This window comes from Coregonus clupeaformis, chromosome 1 (assembly GCF_020615455.1).
Source record: "Coregonus clupeaformis isolate EN_2021a chromosome 1, ASM2061545v1, whole genome shotgun sequence".
Lineage (NCBI taxonomy): Eukaryota > Metazoa > Chordata > Actinopteri > Salmoniformes > Salmonidae > Coregonus > Coregonus clupeaformis.
The window spans coordinates 82,059,680-82,086,230 of record NC_059192.1 but is presented as its reverse complement, the minus strand read 5'-3'; the positions used below and the strand labels follow the sequence as shown (position 1 = coordinate 82,086,230).

General features: G+C 40.8%; 1 protein-coding gene across 1 annotated transcript in view; it reads left to right on the top strand.

The window, feature by feature from the left end:
* Positions 1-26,551, top strand: part of LOC121575108 (leucine-rich repeat-containing protein 1) — a 64,217-nt gene that overhangs the window by 4,528 nt on the left and 33,138 nt on the right. The window contains exon 2 of the mRNA XM_041887963.2: positions 25,784-25,901. Within this exon, the coding sequence (XP_041743897.1) occupies positions 25,784-25,901 (118 nt within the window). The remainder of the gene's footprint in view (positions 1-25,783; positions 25,902-26,551) is intronic.

Here is a 26,551-nt window from a genome sequence, read left to right as displayed (position 1 = left end):
GAAGTGCAACGCTATTTGGCTGACAGCCATACAAGTAAATGAGCTTACAATGAATAAGCAAGGTATTTTTTGCAAAAACTATGCATGGCTGTCATATTTCTAATGTTTATCATAGAAATAATGTAGCCAGCTACATTTCCTAATGTTTTGCTGAAAGTTAATCTTGCATTTTATCTGAGAAAAGTAGGCTACACCGAGGAAAAGTACCGGAAAAATAGTAGCTATACATCAGTCAGAGGGCTGTCTGCAGATAGAATGGCTCTTCTTGAATTCTCAACCAAGTGGAGAAGTGCAACTGAAGCACAAAATGTGTCTGATGCTGAGCATCAGAAATTACATTAAGAAGCATTTTAGATCTGCGTTTACAAAACGCAGCAAGATATTTCTTATGTGTTTTATCTTTTAACGCGTTAACGTGACCCCTGAGTCCACTCTGTTTTCCATAAACAAGCACTGTAACATGATTTATATGGCCGTGCGGGAACCCTAACCCTATAAAGGTGCGTATCAATTTAACCTTTTGCTTTTAGAAAATGATTTCTCACTGATATGTAAGATAAGGTCCTTATGCTTCCAAAGTCGTACTGCAAGCGATGAGAGTTAATGTTCAGACTGAGCATCGGGGCTCTTAACAAAACTCCCCTGTGCAGAAGACGCCTTAGTCCAATTACTTTTATGTCTAATGTAATGGAACTGAGAGTCATGATCAAGGGCTAGGCCTATATGGCATTGACAAGGCATTTACTGGAAGAACTGTGCAGATGCAAAGTTTGGTAACAGAATTACGGTAAAATCTCCCCCAGTTAAATTTTTTTTCCGAACACGTTTTCCAAATATCTGTTACGAATTAAGATTCAAAGATGTCTGCAGAAAAATGGGGTGTCAGCTATGACATTACAGCTTATTGAACTACAGTAAGTGAGTGGATTTACACCTGTTAATGGAATTGCGGTAATGGAATTTCATCATGGGTCCCTGATCTGTACTACACAGAAATGCATCATTTATGGATATGAATGTCATTCTCTTCATGGTGCATCCTGAATAGGTTCACAAAGGTAGAAATATGCAATATCATCCTTTGCAAATATGGGTAGTGTCCTACGCACTGGGTATTATTCTAAACAAGACCAAGGTTGGTGGGACCGGACCAAATTGAACCGATCATAGACGTCAAGGTTATGTTTCACAAGTTTGGACAGCACAGCACATTACAGTAGAGTTCAGTAGAACAGGGTTTCCCAAACTCGGTTCTGGGGCCCCCTCTGGGTGCACGTTTTGGTTTTTGCCCTAGCACTACACAGCTGATTCAAGCTTTGATTATTTGAATCAGCTGTGTAGTGCTAGGGCAAAAACCAAAATGTGCACCTAGGGGTGGCCCCAGGACCGAGTTTGGGAAACCCTAGAGTAAAATTCAGTATAGTACAATACAGTACATTATACTGTACTGTACTCTAGTGCACTTTACTGAAATCTACTGTACTGAACTATACAATACTTTTCTTTACTGTACACTACTGTGCTTCACTGTGTACTGTGCTGTCCAAACTTATGAAACATAGTCGTCTACGATTGGTTCAGATTTGGTCCGGTCACCAGTCATGGAAGTCTATGTTTGGGCCAAATCAAGGCCGGTCTGTCCGGGCCCAAAAAAACGACGTCTGTGGACGTTGAAATCAAGGCCAGGGCTGACTGACCAAGTATCAACTACTTTTCATTGTCCATGGACGTCTGGTGTCAGTCGGTGCTCAGTGGGTGCGGATGCTGGTTACAGTAAATGGAAAGCGCGGGCTCATGGGTATGTATGTGTCAGTAAGAGCCGGGAGAGGGAACATTAACTGGAGAGAGATGGAGAAAGGCAGAATTACGAGTTTTAATCACTTAATTCATAAACAAAAATGTATATAAGTAAAAACACTAACCAATTGGTAGATCTGCCTTTACTTGTTACTTCTGTGAACTTTCATTATCCTCATGAGGGAGAGAAATGATCAAATATCTTAGAGATATGTTGGTTTTTGGTAATGGAATTACAAGGCACTAGGCAATGTTTCTTAAACTTACAGAAGGCAAATAATTTATCCAAAACTAAATATGTGTTGATTATTAGTTGGCAGGGGTCTTTACTTCAATTTGATTGTGTTTTGATTTATTTCTAATACCTTAAGACTTTTTCCGGTAGGTGCTTTTTAAGACACCAGATCGAAATCTCTTTGACCAGAAATAAAAATCATTACTTATGCCAAATTTTTAAGATGGAAAATGTTTGAGAAACATACAGTGGGGAAAAAAAGTATTTAGTCAGCCACCAATTGTGCAAGTTCTCCCACTTAAAAAGATAAGAGAGGCCTGTAATTTTCATCATAGGTACACGTCAACTATGACAGACAAAATGAGGAAAGAAAATCCAGAAAATCACATTGTAGGATTTTTAATGAATTGATTTGCAAATTATGGTGGAAAATAAGTATTTGGTCAATAACAAAAGTTTCTCAATACTTTGTTATATACCTTTTGTTGGCAATGACACGGGTCAAACGTTTTCTGTAAGTCTTCACAAGGTTTTCACACACTGTTGCTGGTATTTTGGCCCATTCCTCCATGCAGATCTCCTCTAGAGCAGTGATGTTTTGGGGCTGTCGCTGGGCAACACAGACTTTCAACTCCCTCCAAAGATTTTCTATGGGGTTGAGATCTGGAGACTGGCTAGGCCACTCCAGGACCTTGAAATGCTTCTTACGAAGCCACTCCTTCGTTGCCCGGGCGGTGTGTTTGGGATCATTGTCATGCTGAAAGACCCAGCCACGTTTCATCTTCAATGCCCTTGCTGATGGAAGGAGGTTTTCACTCAAAATCTCACGATACATGGCCCCATTCATTCTTTCCTTTACACGGATCAGTCGTCCTGGTCCCTTTGCAGAAAAACAGCCCCAAAGCATGATGTTTCCACCCCCATGCTTCACAGTAGGTATGGTGTTCTTTGGATGCAACTCAGCATTCTTTGTCCTCCAAACACGACGAGTTTAGTTTTTACCAAAAAGTTCTATTTTGGTTTCATCTGACCATATGACATTCTCCCAATCCTCTTCTGGATCATCCAAATGCACTCTAGCAAACTTCAGACGGGCCTGGACATGTACTGACTTAAGCAGGGGGACACGTCTGGCACTGCAGGATTTGAGTCCCTGGCGGCGTAGTGTGTTACTGATGGTAGGCTTTGTTACTTTGGTCCCAGCTCTCTGCAGGTCATTCACTAGGTCCCCCCGTGTGGTTCTGGGATTTTTGCTCACCGTTCTTGTGATCATTTTGACCCCACGGGGGTGAGATCTTGCGTGGAGCCCCAGATCGAGGGAGATTATCAGTGGTCTTGTATGTCTTCCATTTCCTAATAATTGCTCCCACAGTTGATTTCTTCAAACCAAGCTGCTTACCTATTGTAGATTCAGTCTTCCCAGCCTGGTGCAGGTCTACAATTTTGTTTCTGGTGTCCTTTGACAGCTCTTTGGTCTTGGCCATAGTGGAGTTTGGAGTGTGACTGTTTGAGGTTGTGGACAGGTGTCTTTTATACTGATAACAAGTTCAAACAGGTGCCATTAATACAGGTAACGAGTGGAGGACAGAGGAGCCTCTTAAATAAGTTGTTACAGGTCTTTGAGAGCCAGAAATCTTGCTTGTTTGTAGGTGACCAAATACTTATTTTCCACCATAATTTGCAAATAAATTCATAAAAAATCCTACAATGTGATTTTCTGGAATTTCTTTCCTCAATTTGTCTGTCATAGTTGACGTGTACCTATGATGAAAATTACAGGCCTCTCTCATCTTTTTAAGTGGGAGAACTTGCACAATTGGTGGCTGACTAAATACTTTTTTCCCCCACTGTATCTATGCCTTCATTTCCCCAAAATATAGACTCTTAGCTTTCATTTGACACCCAATTTGATATGCTCTTATGAACTTCACATGTTGATGCTCATGGATCCTTTTTTACATGGAAATGACCCAAGGTAAAACATTAGGGAACATTGAGCAAACATGCAATTTCATCCCAGTCATCATTCTCTAAGCTTTCATTTAATATCTTTGTGTGAGATTAGGAGGAGAAGAGGGGAGCTCCCTTGCATTGCATGCCATGCTGTAAGATAGACCACAACCATTGTTGATGGTGCTCCTTGGCATGTAACTAATACTATCTAGGCTAGCTGAGTGGACGCAAGACGAGTCAAACAGAATATATCCTCCAGATCACTGTTGTACTGTAATGTGCTCTACTCATTGTGTGGTCCCATCACATTTGCTACCATGTTGGTGATTTAACACTCGCCTTAACACAAGACAGGCCTATAGTATTTACATTTGGCCATTTCCATGTAAAAGGACCCATGAGCATCAACATGTGAAGTTTATAGGAGCATGTCAAATGAAAGGTAAGAGTCTATATTTTGGGGAAATGAAGGCGTAGATATGTTTTTCAACCATTTCCCATCCCAAAAATGTGTAATAAACAAAGGCTTTGATTTCTGGTCACACAGATGGGAAAAGGGGTCTTAAAACCGTCTACTAGAAAAAGTCTTATAAGCTATTTGAAATACACCAAAACACAATGTTGAAGTAACGGCCCCTGCCAACTAATATCAACATTTATATTTAGTTTTGCAGAAAGTATTTGCCTTCTGTTAGTTAAAGAAATATTGCTTAATGTCATGTCATTCTGTTACCAAAAACCCACATATCTTTAAGATATTTTTTAATTTCTCTCCCTCATGAGGAGGGAGGATTATGAAAGTTAACAGAAGTATCAAGTAAAGGTAGACCTACCAATTTAGTTAGTGTTTTTACTGATAAGTATTTTGTTAATGAATTATTCAGTTATTAAAGTGCGTCACTCTGTTACCAAACCGATAACAGTGACTGCAATTGAATTGGCCACAATGGGAAATCATAGTATTCACAAAACACAGTCAGGGTGGGGAAATTAACGTTTTGGTCCACCAGCCACTGTGGCAGGTAGACATCTACCAGCCACTCAGATTTTTTACCAGCCAAAATACATTTTTGCCATAATTACACAAAAAAATAAAATAATAATAATAATAAATAAATATAGATGAGCATGAAGAAATGTATTACTAGTAAGAAGTAATGGGGTATATTGCTTAATTTCATTTCATTTCATTTTTGTGACCTGCGTCTTTTAACCAGTCCATTCAGAAAGTATTCAGACCCCCTTGACTTTTTGTTACGTTACATTTTAATCAATTTTAGATTAATGCTGGAATTTCTTTGTCAATCTACACACAATACCCCATAATGACAAAGCAAAAACAGGTTTTTAGATTTTTTTGCAAATGTATAAAAAAAAATAAACTGATATCAAATTTACTTAAGTATTCAGACCGTTTACTCAGTACTTTGTTGAAGCACCTTTGGCAGCGATTACAGCCTCAAGTCTTCTTGGGTATGACGCTACAAGCTTGGGACACCTGTATTTGGTGAGTTTCTCCCATTATTCTCTGCAGATCCTGTCAAGCTCTGTAAGGTTGGATGGGGAGGGTCACTGCAAGGCTATTTTCAGGTCTCTCCAGGGATGTTCGATCGGCTTCCAGTCCGGGCTCTGGATGGGCCACTCAAGGACATTCAGAGACTGGTCCCGAAGCCACTCTTGCGTTGTCTTCAATGTGTGCTTAGGGTCGTTGTCCTGGTGGAAGGTGAACCTTAGCCCCAGTCGAGGTCCTGAGCGCTTTTGAGCAGGTTTTCATCAAGGACCTCTCTGTACTTTTGCTCCGTTCATCTTTCCCTCGATCCTGGCTAGTCTCCCAGTCCCTGCTGCTAAAAAACATCCCCACAGCATGATGCTGCCACCACCATGCTTCACCGTAGGGATGGTATTGGCCTGGTGATGACCGGTGCCTGGTTTCCTCCAGACGTGACGCTTGGCATTCAGGCCAGTGTTCGTTTGAGTTTGTTGCAACCGTCAGCTGCAAGGAAGACATTGCAGTCTGAGATTTAAAAAAAATCACAAACAAGCGAGTGCCCAAATTACCACGGTAACGGCCCGTCCCTTAAAGCAGGGATTCCCAAACTTTTTCACTCAGAGCCCTCTTTCCAGCATTCGGGAAGCGCATGGCTTGGTTTTTGCTCTGACATGCACAGTCAACTGTGGGACCTTTTATATAGACAGGTGTGTGCCTTTCCAAATCATGTCCAATCAATTTAATTTACCACAGGTGGACTCCAATCAAGTTGTAGAAACATTTCAATGATGATGATCAATGGAAACATGATGCACCTGAGCTAAATTTCGTGTGTCATAGCAAAGGGTCTGAATACTTACGTAAATAAGGTATTTCTGTTTTTTATTTTTAATACATTTGCAAAAATGTCTAAACCTGTTTTAGCTTTGTCATTGAGGTATTGTGTGTAGATTGAGGAAAAACAGTTATTTTATTTTGTTACTATATAATTTTTATCTATTTGTTAATTTTCTTACTTTTTAACTGCATTGTTGGGAAAGAGCTCGTAAGTAAGCATTTCACTGTAAAGTCTAAACTTGTTGTATTCGGCACCTGACAAATAAAATGTGATTTTGATTAGGCACAGCATCTCAGTGCTAGAAGTGTCACTACAGACCCTGGTTCGATTCCAGGCTGTATCACAATCCGGCCGTGATTGGGAGTCCCATAGGGCGGCGCACAATTGGCCCAGCATCGTCTGGGTTTGGCTGGGGTAGGCTGTCATTGTAAATAAGAATTTGTTCTTAACTGACTTGCCTAGTTAAATAAAGGTTAAATAAAAATAAATACATTTGAATCAGTTATCAACGTGCAGCGTGGGAACAGACGGCACTTTTCACTATGGAGCACAGTTCACAATGCATGTGTCATCGCAACTTTTTTCTTGTGACAGGTACATTTTCTGCAGTAATATAAGGACTGAATGCGTGCCTAATTTAAACATCTCCATCCTGCTTTCGGGCGTCGGCTTATTTTTTTATTTTAAAGAAGATATTTAAAAATTGCAGCTGCAGAGTTTTAACACAGCCTATCAATCGAGTATTGTTGCTTTAAATCGGTGCGCACGCGAGCTCTCTTTCTCTCTCCATCAATTACGTTGAAATTGCATTTAAAATAGAAATCCTGTTCGAGATTAATAATGTACATATGTCCTAGTTTATCTCTTTCAGTTAATACATTCAATGCAGTATTAGCCTTATATTTATCTAATGAATGATGGGTTATGCATAAGCTTCTAACTTATATCCTCTGTTTCTTGCGCAATACGCGCCTGTGCTCCGCTGGCCTCTCTCCCTAGCTCTTGGAGTCCAAGGAAAAGCTAGACTAGAATAGCTTGTTGCACATTTTTTTGCATATTTTATACTAATAGACTATTCAAAGAGGAATGCAAGCTTACTCTTGTTTGCTGAATGTTAAATACAGCAACCAATAGAACTCACAGGGCAGTTTGAAAGAAGAGTTAATTATTCAGAACCATAACCGTTCAATCTTCGTGAAGAGAAGCGAAAGATGGCTGCATCTTATTCTAGTCCTATATTATTCAAGCATGTTATTACCATGATGAGGACAATGCAGCTTTTTTTCATTTAACTGTTGAAAGCGAGGACGGAATGAAGCAACAATAGAGAGAAATATGAGGTAGGCTAATACACATGTCGCACAACATTAGGGGAATTATTTTGAAAGGTATGCGTCAGCCTACTAATTATACAAATTTTAAACGGGCCCTATTATATTTCCAGATTAAAATCTATAATTGTGACTTTGTAGGCCACATGTCCTGTACCAGCATCGCGTGTTCTCTCCCAGCTTCATGGTTTGAACGAGGTGCGTAATTCCACTCTGTATAATACAATACAGTAAGAGTCCACACTCAAAAAGATTACTGGAGTTTAAGTTTATTTACCCAAGAGAGCATACATCTATGGGCTTTTATGTGCATAATGTTCGGCAGCCTATCATTTGGTATTTTGTGGGCTTGGGCTCATAAAATGTATTTTAATGTGGTGCTCATAAGTCCAGGTAGCAGATAATGGCCCTTATCTGATATTTATGTAGTTGGTGCTGTATATTTAAGCAATAAGGCCCAAGGGGGTGTGGTATATGGCCAATATACCACGGCTAAGGGCTCTTCTAATGCATAGCAACGCTGGAGTGCCTGGATACAGCCCTTAGCCGTGGTATATTGGCCAAATACCACAAACCCCCTAGGTGCCTTATTGATATTATAACTGGTTACCAACATAATTAGAACAGTACAAATAAATGTTTTGTCATACCCTTGGTATACAGTCTGATATACACTACCAGTCAAAAGTTTGTCCTTCAAGACTGTTGGAAAAGCATTCCAGGTGAAGCTGGTTGAGAGAATGCCAACCAAGAGTGTGCAAAGCTGTCATCAAGGCAAAGGGTGGCTATTTGAAGAATCTCAAATATAACATATATTTTGATTTGTTTAACACTTTTTTGGTTACTACATGATTCCATATGTGTTATTTCATAGTTTTGATGTCTTAACTATTATTCTACAATGTAAAAAATAGTACAAATAAAGAAAAACCCTTGAATGAGTATGTGTGTCCAAACTTTTGACTGGTACTGTATAAATATATATACCACGGCTTTCAGCCAATCAGTATTCAGGGCTCGAACCACTCATTTTATAATAACTAATATACATGGTTTATAACTTTTAAAAATCTTTGTTAGTTTACAATTGTACAATTTATGCTCCCCGCATATAAAAATCGCGAAGACTGCTGGAAAGTCCCGAACGCAAGATTGTAATTTCTATGACTCACACAGTGGAGGAACATATTACCTCTAGCCTACTGTACATGGTAAGCTGGTGCGCACCAAGTGGCACTTCATTTTTATTATGGAAAAAGGTTGTGAGGATTTTCTACAATGTTCACAACATATTGACACAATTACAATCTTTATACAAAAAAAATCTAATTTCAATAATTACCTGTGTATATTTTACATTAGCAAGCATGCAGCAGATGAAACAGAAGTGAATTCTCTCTGCCCGGTTTTAGCTTACGGCTATCACTAACTGGCTAGGTTTAGGATATTTGGGTGGTCCTCTGTAGCTCAGCTGGTAGAGCACGGCGCTTGTAACGCCAAGGTAGTGGGTTCGATCCCCGGGACCACCCATACACAAAAAAAAAATGTATGCACGCATGACTGTAAGTCGCTTTGGATAAAAGCGTCTGCTAAATGGCATTTATCTTTATCTTATATTTACTAGCCCATACCAGTGTCAAATTTAGCTGTGTTATCGACATATGGCAGTACACAAACAAAATCTAGCTCACTTATTTTGACAGTAAGAAAATGGCCGCAAGTTCATTCAGAAATGGAGGAAGAGGACAGCTAGCTATAGCAAACTAACGATATCTGCTGCCTCTTCAACAAGAAGCAACTGTGATCACATTGATCCTAAGATCCAAAAATAAACGTTCCCATGGATCAACATCCACAATCCACCTCTCCAAAGAAAGCATGGCTCCGGGGCTTCTCCAAAATGCCACCCCATCCATGATCAGATCCATGGCCTATGCGTCAAATTTCAGTTTAACCCGCACTTGGCAGGCTGTATAGAAAACACCCCCAGTGCTACAGAACAACTGAATTACCGCAACGCGCAGCCTCCACAATCACATTGAAAACGACTCTTTCCCATAGGCCTCTACTGTCAATGACAGCATCAGCAGTTGGCTATCAACAGTTGGCAGACATGTTTACATCAGTGTTATTTAGATGGAAGACGTGCGCTAAATGCGGTAGCTCTTGAAATGATACAATGACTATAAGGTTAAAGTGTAGAATGTCAGCTTTAATTTGAGGGTATGAACCATGCTACCATAATAATACTATGATTATGGTTAATCCTAAATTAATCGTGAATAATAATGATGAGTGAGAAAGTATGACGCACAAATATCATACCCCCCAAAAAATCCTAACCTCAACTGTTATTGTAATGTTGAGAGGTTAGCATGTCTTTGGGGTATGATATTTGTGCGTCTAACTTTCTCACTCATCATTATTCATGATTCATTCTGGACTATCCATAATCATGGTAGAATCCAAAATGACATAATACATTATTAGCATTAATTTCTATTGTGCACAAAATAATCTGAAACACAACCAAAACAAATGCATCCAACAAGTTTGTAGAGTCACAAGCTTGATGTAATCTTTGCGTGCTAGGAATATGGAACCAAATACTAAACTTTTGACTACGTTAATACACAAGTGAATTTGTCCCAATACTTTTGGTCTCCTAAAATGAAGGGACTAAGTACAAAAAGTGTTGTAATAGATGAGAACACCCTCAAATTAAAGCTGACAGTCTGCACGTTTATCTCCATATTGATTGTATCATTTCAAATCCAAAGTGCTTGAGTACAGAGCCAAAACGATAAATAATACCTTTTGTAGCTCACTGTATATTAAACCCTAGTACTGTACTTCAAATCAAAATGTATTTGCCACATGGGCCGAATACAACAGGTGTAGACCTTACAACAGGTGTAGACCTTACAGTGAAATGCTTACTTACAAGCCCTTAACCAACAATGCAGTTTTAAGTAAAAAAAAAAAGAAGCAAATAATTAAAGAGCAGCAGTAAAATAAAATAACAGTAGGGAGGCTATATACAGGGGGTACCAGTACAGAGTCAATGTGTAGGGGAACCGGTTAGTTGAGGTAATATGTACATGTGGGTAGAGTTAAAGTGACTATGTATAAATAATTAACAGAGTAGCAGCAGTGTAAAAAGATGGGGTGGGGGGGCAATGCAAATAGTCCGGGTAGCCATGATTTAGCTGTTCAGGAGTCTTATGGCTTGGGGGTAGAAGTTGTTAAGAAGCCTTTTGGACCTAGACTTGGCGCTCTGGTACCGCTTGCCATGCGGTAGCAGAAAGAACAGTCTATGACTAGGGTGGCTGGAGTCTTTGACAATTTTTAGGGCCTTTCTCTGACACCGCCTGGTATAGAGGTCCTGGATGGCAGGAAGCTTGGCCCCAGTGATGTACTGGGCCGTACGCACTACCCTCTGTAGTGCCTTGCGGTCGGAGGCCAAGCAGTTGCCATACCAGGCGGTGATGCAACCAGTCAGGATGCTCTCGATGGTGCAGCTGTATAACCTTTTGAGGATCTGAGGACCCATGCCAAATCTTTTCAGTCTCCTGAGGGGGAATAGGCTTTGTTGTGCCCTATTCACGACTGTCCTTGTGTGTTTGGACCATGTTAGTTTGTTGGTGATGTGGACACCAAGGAACTTGAAGCTCTCAACCTGTTCCACTACAGCCCCGTCGATGAGAATGGGGGCGTGCTCAGTCCTCTTTTCCCCCTAATAATCCACAATCATCTCCATTGTCTTGATCACGTTGAGGGAGAGATTGTTATCCTGGCACCACACGGCCAGGTCTCTGACCTCCTCCCTATAGGCTGTCTCATCGTTGTCGGTGATCAGGCTTACCACTGTTGTGTCGTTGGCAAACTTCATGATGGTGTTGGAGTTGTGCCTGGCCATGCAGTCATGGGTGAACAGGGAGTACAGGAGGGGTACTGAGCACGCACCCCTGAGGGGCCCCCGTGTTGAGGATCAGCGTGGCAGATGTGTTGTTACCTACCCTTACCACCTGGGGGCGGCCCGTCAGGAAGTCCAGTATCCAGTTGCAGAGGGAGGTGTTTAGTCCCAGGGTCCTTAGCTTAGTGATGAGCTTAGAGGGCACTATGGTGTTGAACGCTGAGCTGTAGTCAATGAATAGCAATCTCACATAGGTGTTCCTCTTGTCCAGGTGGGAAAGGGCAGTGTGAAGTGCAATAGAGAGAGCATCATCTGTGGATCTGTTGAGGCGCTATGCAAATTGGAGTGGGTCTAAGGTTTCTGGGATAATGGTGTTGATGTGAGCCATGACCAGCCTTTCAAAGCACTTCATGGCTACAGACGTGAATGCTACGGGTCGGTAGTAATTTAGGCAGGTAATCTTAGTGTTCTTGGGCACAGGGTCCCGCTCCTTGAAAGCGGCAGCTCTACCCTTTAGCTCAGTGCGGATGTTGCCTGTATTCCATGGCTTCTGGTTGGGGTATGTACGTACGGTCACTGTGGGGACGACGTCATCGATGCACTCCCGAGTAGCGCAGTGGTCTAAGGCACTGCATCTCAGTGCTTGAGGCGTCACTACAGACCCCCTCGTTCGATTCCAGGCTGTATCACAACTGGCCGTGATTGGGAGTCCCATAGGGCGGCGCACAATTGGCCCAGCGTCGTCCGGGTTTGGCCGGTGTAGGCCGTCATTGTAAATAAGAATTTGTTCTTAACTGACTTGCCTAGTTAAATAAAGGTAAAACAAAAATAAATAAAAAAATTGATGAAGCCAGTGACTGATGTGGTGTACTCTTCAATGCTCTCAGAAGAGTCCCGGAACATATTCCAGTCTGTGCTAGCAAAACAGTCCTGTAGCTTAGCATCTGCGTCATCTGACCACTTCCTTATTAACCGAGTCACTGGTGCTTCCTGCTTTAGTTTTGCTTATAAGCAGGAATCAGGAGGATAGAGTTATGGTCAGATTTGCCAAATGGAGGGCGAGGGAGAACTTTGTATGTGTCTCTGTGTGTGGAGTAAAGGTGGTCTAGAGTTTTTTTTTTTTTCTCCTCTGGTTGCACATTTAACATGCTGGTAGAATGGATTTAAGTTTCCCTGCATTAAAGTCCCCGGCCACTAGGAGCGCTGCCTCTGGATGAGCGTTTTCCTGTTTGCTTATGGCCTTATACAGCTCATTGAGTGCAATCTTAGTGCCAGCATCGGTTTGTGCTGGTAAATAGACAGCTACGAAAAATATAGATGAAAACTCTCTTGGTAAATGGTGTGGTCTACAGTTTATCATGAGATACTCTGCCTCAGCGAGCAAAACCTTGAGACTTCCTTAGTATTAGATTTTATGCACCAGCTGTTGTTTACAAATATACACAGACCGCCACCCCTTGTCTTACCGGAGTCAGCCGTTCTATCCTGCCGATGTAGCGTATATCCCACCAGCTGTATGTTATCCATGTCGTAGTTCAGCCACAACTCTGTGAAACCCTTTGGTAGGATAACCTTGATCTTAGGTTGTCCAATTTATTTTCAAATGATTGAACATTGGCTAATAGGTTTGATGGAAGAGGCAGTTTACTCGCTCGCTGTCAGATCCTTACAAGGCACCCCGACCTACGTCCACGATATATCTGTCTCTTTCTCATGCGAATGACAGGGATTTGGGCCTTGTCGGGTGTCTGTAGAATATCCTTTGCGTTCGACTCGTTCGGAAAAAAAAATATTCGTCCAATACGAGGTGAGTAATCGCTGTCCTGATATCCAGAAGCTCTTTTTGGTCGTAAGAGACTGTAGCAGAAACATTATGTACAGAATAAATTACAAATAACGCGAAAAAACACACATAATAGTACAATTGGTTAGAGGGCTGTACTTTACTCTGCTGTACTGTGATGTCCAAACTTGTGAAACATACACGTCTATGATTGGTTTAGATTTGGTCCTATATGGTCCATCCAAATGTTGTCTTGTTTGGGGGACGGAGCTCATTAGAATAGTATCCAGTGTGTAGAATAATACACAAACATGCAGAGGAGGATATACATTTTTTTCTATCTTTGTGTACCTATTCAAGATACATCACCATGAAGAGAAAGACATTTATAATTCTGCATTTCTGTATAGTACAGATCAAGGACTCATGATATCGTTCTGTTACTGGGTGTTGATCCACTTCACTTACTGTAGTTCAATAACCAAAATCGTTTTTTTGCAAAGTCAAGGTGTCGTATCATAGCTGACACACCATTCTTTTTTCCGACATCTTTAAATCTTAATTCGGAGTAGATGGCTTCAGCCGGCTGGTGTGTGACCGTGTCAAAGTTGGTTTGACTTTGGATAGCCTAGCTCTGTGGATAGTTAGGGACTGTCAATAAATGACACAATGTCAATATTGTCATGTTACACATCTTTTAGTTGTCTCATTTACATTTAGATTTTAGTCATTTAGCAGACGCTCTTATCCAGAGCGACTTACAGTTAGTGAGTGCATAAATTTTTCATACTGGCCCCCCGTGGGAATCGAACCCACAACCCTGGCGTTGCAAGCGCCATGCTCTACCAACTGAGCTACAGGAGGCTTTCAATATTTGTATATTAATTTCTACAATGTATAGTTGGTTAAGTCATTGAAATTTGGAGCTATTGGCCTTTTAAAATATTGTCCCATGTACATTGTGTAATTTACTTATGGTCCCTAACTAGCCCCATAGGGATTTTGAATGTCAAACCAAATTGACCATCAGCGTTACGATCGGGTCGCGTGCCATCTGTTCTCCGAATTGATGATTACTTGGGTGCTGTGGTCTGTGGGCAGGACTAAAATAAACCCAACTCACGGAATACTGTTAGGTACCCTTAATTCCTTGACAAACGATTTTTTACTATCATCTCGCAAATCTCAGTTTTGGACGAAGACGGACTTTATGACAAATTATCCTATTTACACTTTGTAGACAATTTTGACACTATAATAAATGTTTGACTCATATCGATGCCACATAGGCCATTTTCAAAACGAGAAGTTGATTTTATGGGAGGTCGCTCTTTAAAACTACAAATTCTCTCAGCCCCGTGGCAAAATGTGTACAGTTGCATTAAATTTACTTTAAAACAGCTACATTATGTCACTGCGGCCAACAGGAGGGCCTCTAAAATGTTTGGTCGGCGACAGCAGCATTGTCAACGGCCATGGTCACGCCCCAGCCTTTCATCATGGGTGAACATCTCGTGCTACCCCACGCCGCCCACAATTGAATGCACTGCTACTATTGTTACACAAAAATATTTTAACACATTTATTCAAATTTAGTTAAAGGGAAGATTGCTTAATTAGTTTGTTGTTAAACATTCTGATTGGTTTCATCCTTCCAACTAAAAGTCCCATTATGGCATATCACTTTACATTAGTATTTTGAGAGAAATTCATATTTTATCCGAATTTGACCGTCATGTCAGAAAAGCGTTCGAAAAAGTGACTTCGAGAAGAACACACAAATGATTACACAGCAGGAGTAAAGCCACTGTCCACATAACAGTAAAGACCCACATCATACAGAGTCCTCATTTGTTTGTGAATAAATATTTTGGCACTCTGAATAAAGCCAACTTATCATCTGACCATAGCCTCTGATTTCTTTATTCTGTATCAGCTAAAACAAATTATCACTTTTACAGCGCACAGGCTTTTAGCATAGCCCCTTTTAGACCCATGCTGGCTTACCCCTACTAGTTAACCACTAGCAGCCTTGAAACGTATCACTTATTAGCAGTTCAGAACATCAGCATTTCTCGTGCTGTTACACAAATTGAAGATAAACCTTTACCATCATAGTAGACATTGAACGTCTATAACCAAACTGGCTAAAACTCTATTGTTGGCTGATGGTAGCTATAGCTAGCCACATGCTAGCCTGAGGGCTAACTTTACTATCAGCAGTAACAGTAAATCCAGGAATAATGGCAAACACAAACATTGGCTACCATGATATCCTGCAAGTTATATCGGCCAATAAAGATCAGGCAGTTCAGCAAAAATAAAAACATACCTTGAAATAAACAATGACATTAATCAGATTTGGAATTTGACCATTCATTTCTGCAAAACGTGCAGTGTTGATGGAGTTGTAGCTTGCCTGCTAGCTAGCTTATTCCATCCCCAAACACCATGCTAGATTAGAGTGGACCAGTTTGTTTTGGATGGCCCGGTGCACTTAGCCATCTATCTATAGTAGTTCTCTATCTTCTACTAGCAACGTAACATAACAAAACCCCTTGGGCACTTTAGTACCTCCTTACCCGATTCGCCTCCATCACCGTGGCTATTTGAAGAATCTCAAATATAAAATATATTTTGATTTGTTTAACACTTTTTTGTTTACTACATGATTCCATATGTGTTATTTCATAGTTTTGATATCTTTACTATTATGCTACAATGTAAAACAAATTTTTAAAATAAAGAAAAACCCTTGAATGAGTAGGTGTGTCCAAACTTTTGACTGGTAGTGTATATATCCCCCTTACAAACGGGCCCATTTTTAGAACATTCTTGTCTGCATACATACACCTTTTATACATCCCGTGCTCATACCGGCATGCCTGGTAACGAGTGGTATTACTGGTTTTGAGATGTGGCTGGGTGTCTATTTTAATAAGTCCATTGAGAATATACACCATCAAAATAAATCCATTATTGATTTGTTTAGGCAGGTCCTAAGAAACATAAGACTAAATGTATTTTCAAAAGAATAGAATAGCATATTTTGAGTTTAATTCGGCCTATGTTACGGGTCTGTGCAGCCATGGCTGCGCAATCCAAATAAAATCAATAGTTTGTTATTTTGTTAATTAAAGAGATAAGGCGCACCTACCCAATCACAGTCAACACACATATATATTTTATAGTAAGAATATAATGGAATATAACGGAATAAAATACAACAAATATTTCACGGGAATGTGTGGAACCGCTGTCATATAAAAAAGTGATATTTTGAAACGGAGCCCAAGCCCATTATTTTTTTGATCCACTTTTCGTCTCTTTCCTACCCTCACTCCGCTTTGTTAGGGAGCAGGCGTAGGGTCTTACCTTCAGCATGATACTGATAGAAAATAATAGCAATCCTATTTTCAAAAGCATGTGAAGCTCGTTCATATTTCACAACATCGCAGGCTTTTGAAGTTGCCTATATGCGATTGAGCAAAATAATAGGTCTACACTTGATTTAGGCTACATTATTGCATGCTAAATGTTTCTAATCAGTGATAGATGAGCAAACGAATAGATGAGCTATACCACCTTCACTTATTTGCTTAGCCAGAAACCAATTAACCAAAAAGCCTATACAGATAGAGATTCGGTGAAGTCACAGGCTATTGGTCGGGAGTAGGCCTAGGCTACTAGGCGACTGCGAGTGAAGAGCAAAATAATCCACTTGTTAAACTACATAACATAGCAAAATGTTCTAATGAATGAGCCAACTAGACAAGAGGATCATGGGAAGCACTCACCTCAACTTAGCTGACATTTTCCCAGCCTAATTGTAGCCTAACCAATATCCAAATGGAGATTCAGTGGAAAACAAATCACTATTTAATTGTCTTAAAGCAGCACGATGGTGTTGTCCCAATCAAAAACGGTGATGAAATTATAATCTAGTTGATCACACGCGGGTAGGCTATTGCTTCAAATGTATTACAAGGAGTGGATGACTTTGGGAGTTTCAGTAAGCAACAATTGCATTAGCCTACTTTATTCCAATATTTTCGTCATTCCGGGATATTTATTCCCATAGAAATTATTTTATGGATCCATCCAGTTGTGGTTAAGAAAACAGTGCATGCTTAGTGGTTGGCTATGCGAAGAGATAGGCGAAGTGACATGCCTTGCATAGTTTAGAACTGGCAGGAGGATGGTTAACGGGCGCTGCCTAGCAACCATGAAGAGTTTAAGAGCGTAGTGCGTGCCAATGCTTCCTCGGCATTACTGCTACGTTTCATACTAAGCCGTAGGCAGAACTTTACCGAAATGATTACTAGGTCGTTTGGCGGAAATACTAACTGTTGCTTTGATACTGGCAATACCTTTCATATATAAAGAAAATGCAGAAAAAAGTTGGTGTGATAAAATTGGCGTAAAAACATCTTAGTAGGAAAGGGATAATAGTGTTATGGCGCAACGTGATTGTTCCTTTGTTCTGTTGAACTCTAGGCCTAGCATCACACCTGAAGTTTATTGCCATTGTCTTAAGTTAAGTAAGATGCTAACTTAGCCTAATATACAAAAGCCAGTCCTAGTCAAAACCAGCCCCCTTTCTCCAATCTGCAGCTTTTAGAGATCTAGGCTACGATGCTAGACCACACCTTAACGCCTTCATCTAGGTAATAATTTCCCCCTTTAAAAACTATGAGTCAGCAGAGCTGTTGTACAAGGTAACCATATCAAATGGCTTGGAATGTTTGACATTCCCCTTTACCCCTAGCAGTGTTGGTTAGTGTGACCTCTTGGGGCCCCTCATTTAGAGACGGAGTCAGTACCAGTAGTTTGTTAAGTTAATGAATTTTGGCAGCTGTTTGAACAAGTTGTCCTTGAGGATCTGTGACTTCGACTGGTCTTAATCAGGCTTGTACAGTTGTTTAGTTTAGAAAACCTTTGTTAGGCCACAGGGAAAATGTCTAGGTTAAGCTAAATGTAGGCTAGTTTTGGTTGTTTTTGTCAGTTTTCAAGCTAATACCTTTGACTTTGGATAATGTTATGTGCAAGGAAGAAGGTAGACACTAAACTTCACTAAGTTATAGCCTAAATCATGAAATAGGCTATCAGTGATGATCAAATAGCCTAGCTCAAACAGACCAAACTAACAGATCACGCTAACCATGCTGGGAGCAGGAGTTCAACTCTGTTGTGTCTATTAGATTTGTTCTATTTTGTTGCCAATTTCTGTTTTTAAACAGGAGCTCTTCTTTTTGTAAAGAAACTGGTACAGAGACAAAAATAAGTTTAGTTTGTCGGAGTCATTAAGCTATCCCTCAGTCTGACTTAACCCAATAAGATTCAAAATATTGATTTAGGAGTGGAGAACGGTTTAAGTATAGCCTACTTGTTAGTTTCTGTCTGCATGGTGTGGAGGATGGTTTAGAGGGCTGCGGTTCCAGACGAGATCATTGCGGTGCGGTCTATTTTTCATTCTGCGGGAGGGAGCTGGCGGTCAGACAGACGACTTTGGGATTTTTTTGTCACGCAGATTATTTGGAAATGGTTGTTTCTGCATTGTATGTGTTAGCCTACCTACTGTATTACAATGTTTGTTGCTTTATTCACACTCTGAGTTCACTGCTTCAAGTTAAGTAGCCTACCTTTCTTCTCCTAGTTGGATGTGCAAGATCAAGTGTGCCTACAGTAGGCCTATATGTGTGGTCTCAATGAAATAGAGTAGGCTGACTATGCATGGGTGGAGAATCACGTGGCAGTTATCTTTCCAAGGAAATTAACTTAAATATGATTAGGCTATAGTTAGTTACAGTGTCGGTTAAGGGTGTGAACGTTTAAACGTTAAAACGTTTAAAAACGTAATTGGAATCCTTAACGTAAAAATAAATAATCCCTAACCGAAAAACTTCTTATTTTCTCACACAGTTTTAATCACAGTGCAGTTGTCACAACTACCACTAACAGGTCCCAATCATCATCATAAAACAAAATATATAACAAATACCTAACGCAACAATGCTGTAATAATAGTAAGAGGAGGAAAAACAGAAGTGCAACACTATTTGGCTGGCAGCCACACAAGTAAATAAGCTTAAAATGAAAAAGCAAGGTCTTTGTTTTTGCAAAAAACGATGCATGGTCATGATATTTCTAATGTTTATCATACAAATAATGTAGCCAGCTACATTTCCTAATGTTTTGCTTAAAGTCAATCTTGCATGTTACTGGAGAAAAGTAGGCTGGCTACACCGAGAAAAGTAGCTACACATCAGTCAGAGTGCTGTCTTTTGATAGAATGTCCATTCGTGAATTCTCAACTGAGTGGAGAAGTGCAACTGAAGCACAAAATTAGTTTGATGCTGAGCAGGAATTACAATAAGAAGCATTTTAGATCTGCGTTTAAAAAACGCAGCAAGATATTTCTTATGCGTTATCTTTTTTTCCTGTGTGAAAAATGAAGAATTCTGCGTTAGGGTGACCCTTAAGTTTAACTTGCTAGTTATCTAAGTAAGTGGCTGAATTAATAAGCTCACAGGGCATCAAATTGTGTTAGCTTTCTGCCATGTTTGGGAAGTCAAAGCCCTTTGGATTAGTTATCTGTACAGCTGCCGCTGCAGCTTGATTTCCTTGCATTTTTGCTCCTCTCCTCTCAGTTCTAGGCCCGTCTGCTCCTCCCCTATCTTCTCCGAGCAGAGCAGGCAGGCCCGTTGCCCTAGCGACTTCCAGACTCCACACAGACAGTGTGTATACAGTACAGTTCTTCCTTCAGACAAGCATGTGTCAAACTTTGTTCATTTGCACAATGTCTCTCGTTCACATTCGCTTGTAAATGTCCAAACTCACCCAAAAATGACATTCGGTAGCGACTACCTACAGTGCCTTCGGAAAGTATTCAGACCCCTTGACTTTTTCCATATTTTGTTACGTTAGTCGTATTCTAAAATTGATTAAATAAAATATTTTCCTCAGCAATCTACACACAATTCCCCATAATAACAAAGTGAAAACAGGTTTTTTGATTTTTTTTGCAAATGTATTAAAAATACCTTATTTGCATAAGTATTCAGACCCTTTGCTATGAGACTCGAAATTGAGCTCGGGTGCATCCTGTTTCCATTGATCATCCTTGAGCTGTTTCTACAACTTGATTGGAGTCCACCTGTGGTAAATTCAATTGATTGAACATGATTTGGAAAGGCACACACCTGTCTATATAAGGTCCCACAGTTGACAGTGCATGTCAGAGCAAAAACCAAGCCATGAGGTCGAAGGAATTGTCCGTAGAGCTCTGAGACAGGATTTTGTGGAGGAACAGATCTGGGGAAGGGTACCAAAAAAATTCTGCAGCATTGAAGGTCCCCAAGAACACAGTGACCTCCATCATTCTGAAATGAAAGAAGTTTACAACCACCAAGACTTCCTAGAGCTGGCCACCCGGACAAACTCAGCAATCGGGGGAGGAGGGCCTTGGTCAGGGAGGTGACCAAGAACCCGATGATCACTCTGACAGAGCTCTAGAATTTCTATTTGGAGATGGGAGAACCTTCCAGAAGCACAACCATCTCTGCAGCACTCCACCAATCAGGCCTTTATGGTAGAGTCGCCAGACGGAAGCCAATCCTCAGTAATAGGCACATGACAGCCCGCTTGGAGTTTGCCAAAAGGTACCTAAAGTACTCTGACCATGAGAAACAAGATTATCTGGTCTGATGAAACCAAGATTGAACTCTTTGGCCTGAATGCCAAGCGTCACGTCTGAAGGAAACCTGGCAGCATCCCTGTGGGGAAGCATGGTGGTGGCAGCATCATGGTGTGGCGATGTTTTTCAGCGGCAGGGAGACTAGTCAGGATCGAGGGAAAGATGAAGGGAGAAAAGTACAGAGAGATCCTTGATGAAAACCTGCTCCAGAGCACTCAGGACCTCAGAGTGGGGTGAAGGTTCACCTTCCAACAGGACAACGACCCTAAGCACACAGCGAAGACAACGCAGGAGTGGCTTCGGGACAAACCTCTGAATGTCCTTGAGTGGCCTAGCCACAGCCCGGACTTGAACCCGATCGAACATCTCTGGGGAGACCTGAAAATAGTTGTGCAGTGATGCTCCCCATCCAACCTGACCAGAGGTCGAAATTAACATTGCGGGACTGGGGGGAAGCGGGTGGGAGTCGGACAGAAAGCCAGAAGGAGCGGGCGGGTATAGTATGAAAAGCTGCGGGTGTGGGCGGCAGCGGGATCTGTCCCGCGCAGACCTCTAGGTGGGTTCATTGTGTTGGGCGTGCTCTGGGGATGAATAACGGTAACAGGAAAAGCAGGTTAGGCTAGCTGACATTGTATTCTGGAGCAGTTGATTGACCTATCTTGTCGGGACATTGGAATTGGCCTAGTCTATAATGAACACAATAGAGGCTTGTGTGCACCTCTGTCTGGCCAAAGGGTCGTTGAAACCATGAGTTTCAGGCCAGGACAAACATTCTATGAAACCAGTGTTAGTTTTATCCACACATCAGATAGGCTAGGCCTAGGTTGTATTGTCCGTGTGTGTGTGTGTGTGTCTGTCTGTCTGTCTGTCTGTGCCTCCGTCCCAAGAACGCCAGTTTTCAGTTCAGTTAGTAGGCTAGGTTTGTTGTTGACATAGCAGAATGCGGTATTGTGAACAGGAAAATGTATATTTCCAAAGAACACAACCACAACGTAATATCTTTATCAAAAAAGCACAGTCAACAAGAAAGGCACATGTAGGCCTATTAGCTTGCCTGTTTCATTCTCTAGTTTCCATTTTAGCATGTCATTGTCACCTCTATTTGATGATGATTATTATTATGAGTAGGCCTAGTCAGGCCAATACATGTAGCTTGAAGTTAGTCCTATCCCACAACCTGGCTACCGTTCAAACATAATATGCAGTTGGTATTGAAGCTGTAGGCCTAGAAACTCCCAGAATTGATCTACTTTCCTTCACACAAAGATGGGCAGGCCTTTGTCATAAAGACAGCCTGCAATAGTTATGAAAGTTATATCAACCTTAAAGGATGATCAAATCAAAACATTGATGGATTTGAGTGACTCCTTATTACCTTTTGAGTTCAGAACCTTGTACTTTTCTGGAAGTTTACTTACAGGTAGAAGGTCTAGGCTACATTTTCATTTAAATTCATGTAAAATATGTAAAAGGTGGAAGCCTAGATTGAGTGTGCTCTTGAAAATGCAAATTGGAGTGCAGTTCACCATCTTCACTGATTTACATTGTGTTTGCAATCAAAGTAGGTTACTTGTCCTTAAAATAGACCTACTTCAATTGAGATGTTTTATACCTGTTATGCAGTAGCCTATTATTCATATTCAATTAAAGTGGAGGGCTATTCCCTCACGACTTCTGTTAGTCTCACTATAGGTCTCTACTCCTAGGTTCAATGTGCAGGACATTGGCTGTGTTTACACAGGCAGCCCAATTCTGATCTTTTTCCACTAATTGGTCTTTTGACCAATCAGATAGCTTTTTTGCCAATACTTGTGCAAAATCTCACAATTGGGCTGCCTGTGTAAACGCAGCCTAATTCAGATATTTTGCCAATTATTTGCATATCTGATACCAATCTGATCTTTTCCCTAGTGTAAACAGCTAAAAAAACACATGGAATCTGATCTTTTGACTTCCGATTTATATCACCTTTACGCAAGCAGCCAAATTCTGATAACTTTTTCACTAATTGGTATTTTGTACAATCAGATCAGCTCTTTTACCAACAATCAGAGGCTACATCAGTGTGAATCTGCAAATCTGATATGGTTAATGTAAAACTGAGTGTGGACAGTCAGAAAAAAAGATTAGGCCTAGATATAGAAAGAAAATCAGATTTGGGTTTTTAGGGTGGCTGTGTAAACACAGCCATAGTGTTTAAAAAAACATACAGCATTTTCAAGAACAAGTCTTTTGGGGTTAATCTATGAAACAGAGATGGTTAAATTGCATGTTGACAAAAGGTTGATTCAGGGTGCCTGTAAGTGTCAGGATAAGGCAGCATCCAAGTAGGTCATCATCCAGATAAAAGAATAGGCTAGTTGATTACATCAGAGAACTGGGTAGGAACTGAACAATATTTGCCAGGCCACTGACCACCACTCTTAGGCCTAATTGCTTAACTTTTTGCTGGTTAAAATGTATTTAGTGAGTTGATTGTGGCCAAGTATGGTCTTTCAGTTAGTCTATTATTACCTATTTTTAACAGTAGCTAGGTGTCCATCCAATTGGCGACAGATTTTAATGCAAATAATCTAAAAACAATATGCGCATTTTCCCACCAGAGATGTTTCCATCAAACTGACTTGTCTATGCATGATGACGTAGGGCACATATAAATATTTTTTTTGCAGTAAAATTGTGTTTATATTGCAGATGCTCCCACTCTGGTCTTGGCACGTGCGCTCTAGCCAACAGCTCGCAGCTACAGTGCGGGTAGGATAGCCTAGATGATGAGATTATTATGGATAAGAGCGAGATTCTTTTTGTTGGTCAAACGGCAGCCAAGCATCGATCATCATGTCACCAGAACAAGACCCTCAATATTTATTGGAAAGGAGCATCAAGCTCATCAGCGTGCATTTTCACCACCCTGTGAATTTCATCTTAATTTATTGCATTTATAGCCTTATAAACGGCATGCTTTCCCGAGTCGTAGTGGGAGAACAACGAACAAATTGTCTGTCGACATTTAAGAAATTGTACTGACATTTCCTGTTTCCATCAAGCCGGTTGGGACTTTTTTTTCATGCATCAGGTAATTAATCCACATGAAATGGTTGGATGGAAACCTGGTTAGTCACTCAACATTTTAAAGTGGCAATCAGCAGTTGAAACAATAACAAAGCGGCTCCCTGCCCCCATTTCGGTAAAAGGTTAGGGATGGGGCTGGAGAAATGTAACCACTCTTAAATTAAAAGACAGAGCTATGGATGCAAGGACTGACCATCCATTATATAAAAATAATAGTTTTAACCATGTTTTGAGGTTATATAGTGTTTGTTTAAATGTACTTTGTTTACAAACATTGGAGTTAAACAAGCTTATATTTTGGGTTCTGATGTGGTACGACAGTTGGGGTATGACTGTTCTTGTCTATCAGTGTATCAGTGTTTTGTTACTTGTAATTTTTTGTGTGGACCCTAGAAAGAATAGCTGCTGCTTCGGCAAAAGCAAATGGGGATACGAATAAACCAATAAAAAGACAGTTATATTTTTCAAGTATCAAATGGATGTACAGTAGCAACTGCAGATTGACCCTTTAATTGGGTTCATAGGTTTCTGGAAAGTGTTTTATCAATGGTACTGTTCCATCACATTTTCAGGATGGGACAAACCATAGGCTATTGAAAACCATATTTTATCTCATTTATTGTCATTTAAGTTTGGGGTCATTTAGAATGAGTGACTTACAGTTAGTGAGTGCATACATTTTCATACTGCTCCCCCGTGGGAAACGAACCCACAACCCTGGCGTTGCAAGCACCATGCTCTACCAACTGAGCTAAATAGTTATTGCATAGTTTGGAGCTGTGTTTTGGGTCATTGTCCTGTTGTAGGAGGAAATTGGCTCCAATCAAGCGCCGTCCACATGGTATGGCATGGCGTTGCAAAATGGAGTGATGGCCTTCCTTCTTCAAGATCCCTTTTACCCTGTACAAAACTCCCACCTTACCACCACCAAAGCACCCCCAGACCATCACATTGCCTCCACCATGCTTGACAGATGGCATCAAGCACTCCTCCAGCATCTTTTCATTTGGTCTGCGTCTCACAAATGTTCTTCTTTGTGATCCGAACACCTCAAACTTCGATTCGTCTGTCAAAACACTTTTTTCCAATCTTCCTCTGGACAGTGTCTGTATTCTTTTGCCCATCTTAATCTTTTCTTTTTATTGGCCAGTCTGAGATATGGCTTTTTCTTTGCAACTCTGCCTAGAAGGTCAGCATCCCGGAGTCGCCTCTTCACTGTTGACGTTGAGACTGGTGTTTTGCGGGTACTATTTAATGAAGCTGCCAGTTGAGGACCTGTGAGGCGTCTGTTTCTCAAACTAGACACTAATGTATTTGTCCTCTTGCTCAGTTGTGCACCAGGGCCTCCCACTCCTCTTTCTATTCTGGTTAGAGCCAGTTTGCGCTGTTCTGTGAGGGGAGTAGTACACAGCGTTGTATGAGATCTTCAGTTTCTTGGCAATTTCTCGCATGGAATAGCCTTCATTTCTCAGAACAAGAATAGACTGACGAGTTTCAGAAAAAAGTTATTTGTTTCTGGCCATTTTGATCCTGTAATCGAACCCACAATTGCTGATGCTCCAGATACTCAACTAGTCTCAAGAAAGCCAGTTTTATTGCTTCTTTAATCAGCACAACAGTAGTGAATGTCCATGTCAACTATACAGCTAGTCTAATATGTGTTTCTTTTTCAGCCATTTTTTCAGCTGCTAAAGCTACGAAAGCTGGGCCTGAGTGACAACGAGATCCAGAGACTTCCTCCAGAAATAGCTAACTTCATGGAACTGGTAGAACTTGATGTCTCTCGTAATGGTGAGAAGAGAGAACCACTGCTCTAAACACTGTTGGAAGGATCTTCAGCCCCACCAAATAAACTCACATTGATTCAACCTCTGGTGCTATGAATGAACAGACAATTTAAAACTGCTGATATTTTGATAACAATCAATCAAATGTATTTATAAAGCCCTTTTTACGTCAGCTGATGTCACAAAGTGCTATACAGAAACCCAGCCTAAAACCCCAAACAGCCTGCAATGCAGATGTAGAAGCACAGTGGCTAGGAAAAACTCCCTAGAAATGCAGGAACCTAGGAAGCAACCTAGACCTTGGTTGTAAGATGTTATTACTATGATAGGCCTATATGTTAGAAAATGCAGCGAGTAAGTGCTAGACGAGCAATATAAGTAGCTCAAACCACCAGTCATGGTCAGCACTATCCATTCCCTCGACTTCACTGTACACGCCCAACATATTCTCAGAGCCATAATGGTGTGGTTTCTCCCATAACGTCTGGACTAAACGGGTTAACATTCCTCAAAGCTGCCATCACAGAGCTTCCCAGCAGGACCAAATCCAGAATGCTAATTATGTTGTTCAAATGGCAGTTTCACATGCAACTCCATGTTTGGCGCAACAACCAGGATAATTTAGGGGCGATTCAAATTATTCTAAACAGACGT